The sequence below is a fragment of the Anoplopoma fimbria genome, chromosome 10 (assembly GCF_027596085.1).
Source record: "Anoplopoma fimbria isolate UVic2021 breed Golden Eagle Sablefish chromosome 10, Afim_UVic_2022, whole genome shotgun sequence".
Lineage (NCBI taxonomy): Eukaryota > Metazoa > Chordata > Actinopteri > Perciformes > Anoplopomatidae > Anoplopoma > Anoplopoma fimbria.
In genome coordinates this window covers 9017865-9029969 of record NC_072458.1, presented here as the reverse complement: position 1 = coordinate 9029969, position 12105 = coordinate 9017865, and the positions used below count along the sequence as shown (strand labels likewise).

The window sequence follows — 12105 nt, the reverse complement described above, 5'->3', positions numbered from 1 at the left end:
TTGTGAGCCACCAGTTTTACCCCCCTTTTTGAGCGGCAGGTAATATGCAATGTAATCACGTCAGGTACCTAAAAGCGCCACCAGCGAGACGAGGGGACCGGGTAAATATTTGAACAAAGCCAGATCGATGAAAATCAAGCGCCCCTCGTAGCGTGGAGCAAATCCTCCAGGTAGAGACCAACATTAGAAATCTGGACAGAGACAAAGTGTCCCGTTCCTCTATGCGGCGCATTCCTTTTCTCTTGCATCTGCTAGTCATTCAGGAGGAACGGCCCGGCCGCCCCCAGCTGGCCTTCCTCTTCATTGCAGTTATGATTAATGCCTTCCTTAACCAATCAAGGGTGTGATCATTAGTCAGGGGGATGTGCACGGGGGGCCAGGGGCCTTGGCAGGTCAGTGGACGGCCGAATCTCTCACTGAGGGTTCCCTCCCGCCATCCACGGGTTAGGTCCAGGATAAGAGATGACTGGAGGTCCGCCCCCTCACCTTCCACCAGTGCCCTCTGAGGCATTTTGTCAACAAACAAGACAAAGAAGGGAGCCAATGACTAAAGAGGAAAAAGCCTCGGTGGTGACATCTGCAACAGATAATCCCACGTTAATTACAGAATTTTCGGTCTCTGTTTGGATCCAATGAATGAACAAATTCCTCCAATTTGAAAAAAAATGTTCTTGGGAAACCTTGGTCTCTTTTGATTCGTGATTCTGCGGCCCATGGGTTTTCACCTCACCGCGACCTCAACCAGAGACACACGCAGTCGTTATAAATATGCACACATGTACGGCCGACAATTGCGCTGCATCCAAAAACAGCACAGGAAGTGGAAGGGGGAGAAGGTGCAAAAGGTCAGAGCTCAAGGAATGCAGCGCTGATGGCCCGGGCCGCTTCTATTTACAAAAAAAACTTGGCCAATCAGATGCCTACTTGGTGGTCGGCCAACTTGGAAATTACTGGAATGGAGACTGAGGGGGGATAGGGGAGGAAAGGGATATTTATGTGTGTGCGTTTGTGTGTGCATGTGATGCTAACAAAGGCTGCGGGTGTTATCCAGTGAGGCTCTGCATGCTGAATCTGTCCAAATCAATGTGATTATCCCTCAGCTATTGCTAATTAGAGTCATTAATACGCAATGCGAAGCAGGAAACGACGCACGCTCCCCCCCCCCGCTCCTCCAGCCGATCTCGCCTCTTTTCTGGAATGGGCTTTTAGGGAACTGAGGCATTTGGAAAGAAAAAGGTCCGCTGTTGGCCACATTTCAGTCGAGATTCTCATCTGCACATAATTCACTTTCAAAGGGCAGAGGGGGCGGCAAAGAGAATCCTTAATTGCGCCGGCACCGTGTACAACATAGACAAATGTTTATATCTCAGCCCTCTAATGAGAAACCAATAACGGATGCAAAAAGCACTCCCCCCCCCCCCCTCTTCGCAACCCCAACCCAAACACACAGATACACATGGACATGACAATGAAAAACAGGCCCTTTTGGAGAGCGTCGCCTCATTCATCAATAGCCCTTATGCTCGCAGTCATGCAATACTCCACTCAGGCACTGATGCAGCAATAAATCTGTTTTTATAGAATGTAACATTGCCTATGTTTCTCCATTAGGCTGATGCTGTGGTACGGCCATTGGATGCTTCAGATTGTAATGGTCAAGCTTCTGACAGGCTTTTAAATTGCACTCAGCCAACAGTGATTCAGTAATCAAAAGGCAAAGAGTTTTCAGGAACAGTTGAGAGACATTCTGCTGTAAATTCATTATAACTACATTTTCTTTTCAGATGGTTATTAAACCAAACATATATTCCGCTTTAATGTATACGATCAATTGTTTGGATACTCACTGAGACCGAATAGGGAGTTTGCCTGTTTTACATCAAGTCGCCCACATAATAGAGTAAAGGCGACAGTGATTCTTTCAAGATGCAAAGTTTATGTAATGCCCTTGTGGGTTTTTAACATCCTCATACAAAATGGATTGGGAGTTACTGGGCGAAGAAATGAACAACAACAAACTGACGAACACACAGCCAGTAGTGACTATCTCCTCATCTCATCCATCTCCCAACAGGCAGTGTGGCGGTCCGTCGCGGCAGAGCGCCAGTCAGGCCGGTGAATCTCGACGCAGCCTTATCTCCCGGTGGTGGTGGTGGTGGTGGGGGGGGGGGGTCCTTTAAAAAAGGGCTGAGGTCATTTCCTCTGCCTCCGGGCTCTGGCAGGAAAAAATAAAATGTCTCCATTCGGTCAGCCCCTGTTTTATTTCAAACACAGCCGCTGCCTTTTTAAGAGGCCCTTGTGGGCATGGAACAGCAAACGAGCGGTTTTCGGGTTCCCCCCGCAATCCATCCCTTTTTTCACTCTCCCTCTGCCATTCTCAATCCCCCCTTTACTCCGTCTGTGCTGCAAACCCCCCAAATCTCGTTTCTACAGTAACTGTGAAAAAGTGCAGGGAGGGATAATATAGACAGACAGTGTGTGAGATCGAAGGAGAAAAGTGGAGACAAATAAAGGGAAGGAGGAGCCGTGTGAGAGTGCGGAGGAGCATGAGAGCAAAGCAGAGAGAGATGAAGAGCTGAATGCCTCCTCTTACCCACAGCCCTAAGGCCCCTCTCACAACTTCCTGTTAGCATTTCTTCTCTGAGCTGGGTTACATCCAAAGCATGTGTGTGTGTGTGTGTGTGTGTGTGTGTGTATTTATCAGCATGCACGGTTTGTGCATGGCGTGACTGTTTTGAGCCTTTGCAAGAGAACAAATGTGTGTGTGTGTCTGTGTGTGTGTGTGTGTGTCATAGAGTAAGGCGAGTAAGAGAGCGAGAGAGTGAGTCAGCGCTGGGAAGATAGAGAGGCTTATTGAAAAGGCCTGCGTGGTGCGGTGGTGGAGGAGAGCAGCCAGAAAAAGGCAGACAGCCAGGCACACACGCTGTGATGTGAGGAAGAGGATTGATAGATCTGTTGCATGGCCACTGCTGCAGCAGGAGCCCAACACACCTCGGGCAGATGGATGGGTGGGGGTGGGGGGTTGCGTGCGGGGGTACGATCAGTCTTTGTGCGAGGGTGCCCTTTGTGTTCGAGTGTGTGGGAGAGGTGTATTACATGGTCTTTGTATGTCGTTTTTTTTTTTTTTTTTTTTTGTGATGTGGTACTTCAACACTCGTCCACCGAGGGGCAAACGTATAGATGGATGTATAGTGGGGGGGGGAGACAGTGTGTGTCTGTTCATGTTCGTGCTTGTGCGCCACACCTGTGTTGGCTAATGTTTGCGTGTACACTGAAACACGCATTTCCCTAACACCTGACCTGTAAGTACAGAGAGTGTCATCACTGTCGGCGTTTCAACACTCCCACGCTCACTATTCCATCTCACATATCATCAGCCATCCACCTTCCCATCATCTCTCTCACATTCAATCTCATCTTTTTATAGGTGTTTTATCGACCGGACAACTAAAACACGTCTGCTATAGAAAGGCGGCAATTTACAGTTAACATTTACGTGCTAAAGTGTAGTGAAACTATTTTATACAAAGTATGAGGACCTTTTCAAACTTTACAGCATAAACATTTGTATTTTCTGTTGTAATGTTAGTTGATGCAGTAGCTGCCAGGAAGTTAACTTGGACCAAAGCTGTTGCCCTAGCAACAGAATGGGGCGGCTGTGGCGTAGTGGAGAGCAAGGTAGTTCTCCAATCAGAGGGTCGGTGGTTCGATACTTCGGCAGTCGATGTGTCCTTGGGCAAGACACTTAACCCCAAGTTGCTCCCGAAGGCTTGCCATCGGTGTGGACTGGATGTTGCATGAATGTTAGTTAGAGTCTGATGGTGGCACCTTGCATGGTAGCCTGTCATCAGTGTGTGAATGGGTGAATGATATGTAATATACTACTGACTGTAAGTCGCTTTGGATAAAAGCGTCTGCTAAATGACTGTAATGTAATGTAATGTAATGGCAAGAGGTCTAAGGGCACAGAGTGCATGTAGGGGCACATGAGTGAACACATACCAATCCCTACAGTAGCTATATAATTATTTGAGTTGTTGGCATCTAACTTGTTTTAAAACCTGTTCACCAACTCTTTAGTTTATATCAATGATTTCTTCATGCATTGCTCATTAGGGGTGTGGTATTTTAGACTCTAAGATCCATTACGATGTGATGCAGAAACTGAACTTAAACAGGAGTTTGGTTTAATTTTAGTTCAGTGTGAGTCTTTACTGCGTGTTTCTGTCATTCACTATTCCCCCAGTTTCTCTCCTCTCCTCTAATCTCTTTGTTTCACATAGGTTCTGTAGGGAGATGATTTAAAAAGTCTGCTAGCTGCTAGGCTAATTCATGCAGTGTGTAATGCCAGAAGAATTCAGTTCCCTGTCATAGAGCTGCTATGGTAAAACCTTATTTTTGTAAATTATAGCACACATCCAACGCACTGCAGAAGGATTTAGGTTTTGTTTTCGTAAGATATATGTGCTGGGTCACACAAATATTTTTATACTCTCGACTGCTGTATTCTGAATTTTGGAAGGCTTTTCTGAATAATAAGGGAGATCGGATTAATGATTGCTTGTATTATGAGGTGATAAAGTATGCATGTGGAGTGATGTACAAAATGTAGGATTTGATACATTGAAATGCCTAAAGTGAATCGTAATGGAATCAAATCGTTAAGCCAGTCAGTATGAACACACATACCACAGCGTGCAATACATACAGTACATCCTGCCAGTAATGATAAATTGTACCAATTTGATTTCACCATACTATTCAAATGTGGTAATATGTTTGAGAATTGTGTGTTTCACGATATATAAAGTCAAACTAAACCAAAACTTTTTGAATCAATAAAACGTAGGGGAGGAAAGATATCCGAGCAGAGAAGAGAAGTTAGCGAGGAGGAGATATGATCCCCTCTTTTTTTTTGCCGATGGGCTGATTGTCGATCTCTCTCTCTCTGGCGGAGATGACTGGTCCTGACCTCTTCTCTATCCCATTTCTCTCACGTTGTTTATGGCAGCGCGCTCACTGAGCTGAACTAAACACAAATAACAGAAGGGGGAGGAGAGGAGGTGGAGCAGAAGAAGAGACCGGAGGAAGAAGGGATGCTCGCTGTCTGACGGCGGCACAGCAGTGATAAGCCCCCGCCCTGACATTTAAACAAGTGTCGGGGTCGCGGGGATCAAATGACTGGAAACAATGCGTGACTACATTAGGGCGATGTGTCGATATCGCTTTGTTAACGGAGCGCAGACACACGCCGGCCCACCAGGCTTCAGTGAACCTGCGTGGCTCGTAATTGCTCTGATACCTGCTGACCTCTCAGGAGATAGCGAGATGTAGAGCTGCGGCGTCAGAAATGATGTTTTTGTGCTGTTTCACTTCTCCTGAACTTTTCTGTCAAACACTATAGAACTGTATTTTTCTCTTCAAGGCTACTCGGTCCTCCTCCTCACACTCTTGCCCTCTCACTGAATGCAGAGCAGGACTATGCTTTCCAGTAATAAAATACGTCTCTTCCAATACAGAAATTGGAAGAGGTTTACCTCACCTTAGTCTCGCAATACCAGACAATCTGAGACCTCCGCCTAGCAAACATCTGGGGATTTTTATATGAAAACCTTCGCCTTTGCTGGATTCAACACATTCAACCGTTAATCTACATGGGTGGGGACGCACAGGGATGCCACTTTGGGATAACACACTTTTAGTTGAAGCTGTCTAAGACTTGATTCAAGGGTTGGGAGACTGAGATTCTGGAGGACCCAGCGACCACAAGTAACATTTTGGAGACGTTTACTGGCTGGAGGAGAGCTCAGAGATTAGCATGTTAGCGGAGCAGTTCTGCGGATGTGTTTCTGCTACGACAGACTAAACGAGCACACGACTCGAACCCCGTTTTAGCAACAAAACCAGTGGGATTGTCTTCATTCTCACAGTTGAGTGAAGCATTTAGAGACAGACTTGTGAGTCTAACCTTCCTCTACATGTTTTTCCTCTTTTCCCAGCTTCACCTCCCTCAACTCCTCTTTACACCATCCGTTGCTGTGTCCTGCGACCTACAGATACATCCTTTATACTAACATGTTTTTCTCTCTATCCTCTAACAGGAAAAGGTTATTTTCCTCAACATTTTGACCCAGAGCATGCCTGGCAGGATAAACCCAGGTGTGGAGCAAGGTTAAGAAGGCGGCTTCACCTTGAAAGGCCACACTTCAGAGCCGGGAAACCACAAAAAGCAATTAAAAGTATTGATGGAACTTCAATAGCTCTTAAACAGTGCTGCCAGACACCTCGGGGCAAGTAGCACACTAATCTTTTTTTTTCTCCCTCATCTATCTATCGCTTCGTTCTCTCCCTCTCTCTCCCTCTTTCTTCGCTGGAGACTAAGCTGGTCTCCATCATTACCGACTGATTGCACACAAAAAGAAAAAGCGTGTAAAATGTATTTACGGCCATGCGAGGCAGGTGGCTGAAGTGAAGACGGAGCCAAGACCCCGAGAAGGTGAGTGTGACAACAATTGTAAACAGTTAATGAAACCCCAGCTACCTTGTTAGGCCTCTAATTGATCGAGTATGCGCGGATGTTCAAGCATGTAAATGTGTGCAGTGTGTGTGTGTGTGTTCCAGAAACAAGTTCAAAATGAGCCGCTAATGTCATTGCTTCATGTGCGCACCATTTACTGTGCAGACCCTAATGGACTATTTCCAAAAAACACACAAAAGATTGTCTTCCGTATAGCAAAACAGGAAATGGAAGAGGAGACAGGGAGGGGACATCGGAGAGCGGCTTCTTTACCAGAAGCCTTCCTGCAGCGTTGAGCCAGCTCCTCGCTAAATCACTGATTTACGGTGCCAGGCTTCCTCGGATGATGTCTAAATTTACGGCTCGGATCGCTGTTCGCCGTGACAGGACATGGTCTTAAGAGTGATGGCTGGTGCACTAAAACAAGGTGTGTGTGTACAAGACAGACAAAGTAATGACTTACCTTTGCACTGGTTGGTGTTTTTATCCAGGATGGCCTTGGTTGACACTATTTTTCCATACCTGTAAAGGGAAGAGAAATGAAATTGAGTGTTTTTGACCTACACCCCTCTGACTGGCAGGGCAGTTCACTAAGAGTGCCGTCCCCTGGTAAAAGAAGATGTCTTATTTTCCAACGCTGTGCCATTTAGTTGCAACTAGCAATTTGCAAGTCGCACAAATGTCAAAAGCCATTGGAAAGAGAAATCACTTGAGGTTAATAACATTATGTTTATGGCTGACTTCAAATGAATGTGCAGCCCTCTGACATTTGAGAGAGTCACTGAACATTTACAAAAGGTCTAAAAGCACACAAGTGCAGCAAACTCTCTTAAAAGCTAAGTCGTTAGTGTACAGTACAACATATTCAATTATGATTTATTCCTTTCACACCTGAAAACTGAAACTGTGAACAAAAAGCCCAGTTTCCCAGCAGTGAGGTTTAAAATAATACAAATTTATTCTATTGCATACTAATCTGGTTTGAAACAGTGTGTAGATACTTCTGACAACCCAACATCTTCAGTTAGCACTTAAAAAAGTGAACACATTATCCATTACGGCAATTTCTATTAATAAACCAAACAGCAAGCATTTAGTATAAATCTGAACCTTGGATAAAGCCAGGTTGAAAATGTTGTTGATATAATCATTTTGTTGATATAATCGAGTCAAAAGTTCATACATATGGAATTTAAGATATCTCTTTGTATTACACCATAAATCAAAAAACGGCCATAAAAATCTATTTTTGCAATGTTTTCAGGAATAAAATGCTATATAAATCATGCTATAAATGATATATGAACACCCCCCCGTGAAAACCTTCAAGATAAAGATAGGAATGGAATTGTATTTTATTGCCACTGAAGTGGAGAATTCTGGATCAGAGAGAGAAAAAAATAACAGCCTTTAAAAGATATGTATTGTAAATTTCCATACATTTTGAAGACATTATAATTGGAGAGGGTGGAAAAGTTTACTATTACCATGGAACCTCCCCAATTGATTATTTAAGTTAAATATTTTTCGTACTACAAGTTTTCTTCCATTTAATGTTTAAATACACAAATGCAAATTTTGGGGGGAATTAGGAGAAGACTGCAGATGCAAATAGACAAAGTCAAGTTTTCAAAAATTGACCAGTGCAAAAAAAAGAACTGTAGTGTGTCCCCTTAAATGTTCTATTGTATGATCACTACACAATCGATCCATCCTTTGACATTTAAACTTATCATTGTATGACATTACTGATTCAGCCTTCTCAAGTATTCTTTCGGATGATGTGTATCTACATTTATTCATTTAGATTTTTTGATATATTTTTACATCTGGAAGAGCTCAATAACCTTAATTTGTATGAATGGTGGGAGGTGCTACTGGTGCCCTCTGATTGGTTGATTTACTTTTTCCCGGGCTATGTTTCATGTATTTGGTATTGATGCGTATATAATGTTTGCCTGATGAAGGTTTGTAAATAAAGTGACCAACAAGATTTTTGAATTATTTCTCTGATATGAAGATGTAATATTTGTCTGAATTCCAACACAAAAGATGAAATGGTTCACAAGTGTTGACTGTTGTCTTTATGTCACTGCTGTCTATCCTTCAAAACTGTGAGGTATAACGTTCCATTTCTCCACAGTTCTGCATGCACAGTGGGTTGTATGTGTTTTTGTTTTTTGTTTTTTTTAGGGAATTGAAAGATTGACCTTACTGACTGACTGACAGTGAGTTATTCTATCTGCTTGTCTCAGCTAAAACGGCAACATTCTGCATTGTGTGCAAGGGGAGAAGCATTGTAGCACCGTCAGTACAGCATGTGTGTGTGTGTGTGCCAATCAGCATGTGTGCATATACTGCACGTGTGTTAGTGTGTGTTAGTGTGTGTGTGTGTGTGTGTGTGTGTGTGTGTGTGTGTCAGCGTGCGTGTGAGAGCTACCTCGCTTGTACAATGACACTTGCGTATGTGATGCATACATGTTTGTGTATAAATACATAAGTGAGAACAATTCCCTGTGTGGCGAACACACATCACAATGAGTGAGCAGAATGGGAAAGGTGTTTGCTGTGTACACACACACACACACACATTCTGTAGGGAAGAAGCAGTGGTGCATCCTGGCCCATATTTCACCAGCAGGGGATAATTGTGCCATTTCTCAACGAGTGGCGGAGACTCTATTTACTGCATGCTGCGGTGGGGTGGGTGGTGGAAATGAACTGATGAGCTCTGAGAGGAAAACTACCAGCTCACACGCACACACACACACACACACACACACACACACACACACACACACACACACACACACACACACACACACACACACACACACAAATTCATGTACTGCGTGAGTACACACGTACACAGACACATACAAATATGCACACACAGAGAGAGAGAGCACTCACCAATCAGTGAATTGTCTTTCTTCAGCAGATAAACAGGCCATTTTAGCTATAGGGATCCATAATCTACCCCAACAGAACAGGACTAACGCGGGACATTTGATCACATGGAGACGCTCTCAAGCATAAGTACACAAGACGAACATGGAACGGTGCGTGCTGTGTGATTAGAGAGCATGCAGAGCTGGGTTATCAACTGCAGTATTTCAGAGTTTATTGAGGGAACAAACTAGAGAGAAACGAGGAGTATGATTTGGGGATTTGAGTATAATCTTCAACAATGGTGTAAATCATTTTATAGAACAATAAAGCTATGTATCAACATTTATTTCATATTAGGGAACTATTCTTTGATACAATAACCAAACTGATTTAACACTGGGCTATACTGACAATCTCAAAAATTGTGATGTTGAAAAAATAATACCTCAACTATCAGGACACACATTTTAAAATGTGAAGTAATAGTGAAGATGAAAACCACTTCATTTTTAACTGAGCCAATCAATCAAATAGGATCATACAAGTAAATCACTAAATCATAAAGCAGTCATATTAACAGGGATGTCATGATACCAGAAGTCTAGTCGTCAATACACCAGTGAACTTCTATAATTCTCGATGACAAATTTAAGAACAAAAGAAAAAACAAAACAATAAATCCCATGTACTTCAACATACAATCCTTTATAACCTTTTTTTGTTTATTTACTCTGAATCCAAGATGACCCTCCTCAAATTTCAAGCAAAATATAAATTTTACAAGATAAAATTTGAACACACCATGATCACATTATAGTTCACCTTGCCCTAATACTCATTTTTTTTACTGAATAGTACATGAACGCAGTAATTTAACTCAATGCAACCTCCGTACGTTAGCTGTTAGTTCCCTTACTTAGCCAAGCTATACTGGTAGGGTGCTGCCCTACGGCTGCTAGCAGCTAACGTTAACTAGCTCTCCTCCTGCTGATTGCAACACAGATTTGTTTTTTACAATGTAGCATTACCAAGAACGACAGCGACACCGATAGTCCTGAGCCTTTTCCCAGATACCTATCGTAACTGCGACACAAAGAAAGATGCAGTAAAAAGACGAGTACCATTGCCTTTTCAGAATTCTGATATCACCTCGGTGCCGAAGTATCGCTTCTTGTCAGATCCATAATCTTAAACGCCTGGAGGAGACAATTTTAATGTATATGTCAATGTGATAACTAAAGCTTGGATTCTATCACAATATTGATATTGATCAAAATTGATTTATTTCCCAGCTCTACATGACAGCCACTGATCTAGCTAGTATGTTCGTCCCTGTAAGCGTAATGGTCTAATGGCACACAGGTGTCCCCCTGCTTCAGAACCTAAGAGAAAAAATGTTGTATGCTTTCAGTCTGGGAAGCGGTTAAAAAGCTCAGTGCTTTTGGCACCAAATTGGGGGAAAGTTCTCATTAAAAACTTTGTTTGGACTCCGGGGGAAGCAGAGAGACAGTAGCTTTCCAATGCCAACTCATCACCGCTTGCCTCATTAAATGTTAAAGATGGCTCATCAATGCATCCTTTCCGCGGTCCAAATGCACACCGCAAAGACACTGCAGCGGGATGAAAAAGGCGAGGTGGAAGGAGCCAGCTCCCTGCCCATATAATGGAGGCATACTGGAGACGGATGGAGAATAGGATCAGCCTGTTCATGTATGTGGCGCGTGTTTGTGTGTGTGTGTGTGTGTGTGTGTTTGTGTGAGTGTGGCTGCGGACGACCCTGCTAGTGGCTCCTTCGCCTCTCTGCCAAGCAGGCCTGGGGAGGCTTTGATGTGACAGAGGCAGTCCCTGTGAAGCACAGGTTTAACACTGTGATGCTGTGGCCGGGGATGCAGAGCCTGTCTCCACTAATCCTATTTCAATCACTCTCGCAGCCTCTTATCTCTGACTCCGCTGGCCCTCGGCCCTCCCTCCTCCTCACAAATCTCATCCTCTCTCTCTCTTTCTCTGAAGGCCTCTTTACCATCCTCTCCATTTCTCCTTTCCTGCTCTGTATCCTTCATTTCTCTCCTTTTGTCACTCTCTTCCTCCTCCCTCCTAATAGGAATCCCATGGCAATCATTCTGATGCAACATTGGATCAACCCCGAGAAAAGAAGACGCCAGAAATGAAACTGCCTGTAAAAAAAGAAAGAAGAAAAAAAAAATAGGGGCTTTATGAGCTATTTTAGGCCGATGAAAATGTACAAATTGCGGTGGATGTAAAACATGTCATTCGTTTGACAGCTGTCTGGGCACCGAGATGCGATAAAACTGAAGCTGAGCCGAAAAAGCTCAGCCGTGTTTTTTTTAAAGAGGGCAGCTGCATGCGCGCGAGTGACATCCCGGCTCTTTTCTCTCACTCTTTTGCGCTGGATGAAACGATCCAGGCATATTTCATTTCCGTCATCAGAGCTGGGAAAGTGAAGTGGCTCTTTGCTGTATGTGGGCAGAGCGAGCGAGAGAGAGAGAGAGAGAACCACAACACGTCACTGTGGTGATGTTGGTACACAGGAAAGCAAAGCGCTGGAGAGGATAGATGGACCACCCAAGAGTTGTGTTGACACCTTGCTCTCAGCCTTTGGACACACTCTCCAAAAGGTTTGTGTGTCGTTAAACTACACAGAAAAGCCTCGAACAGTTGGTAGATGAAACCCCGAA

General features: G+C 43.8%; 1 protein-coding gene across 5 annotated transcripts in view; it reads right to left on the bottom strand.

Moving 5' to 3' along the window:
- rbms3 (RNA binding motif, single stranded interacting protein) overlaps positions 1-12105 on the bottom strand; it is a 272652-nt gene that overhangs the window by 134714 nt on the left and 125833 nt on the right. For all 5 annotated transcript variants that reach the window (XM_054605449.1, XM_054605451.1, XM_054605450.1 and 2 more), the window contains one exon: positions 6981-7039. In XM_054605449.1, coding sequence (XP_054461424.1) covers positions 6981-7039 — 59 coding nt within the window. The remainder of the gene's footprint in view (positions 1-6980; positions 7040-12105) is intronic.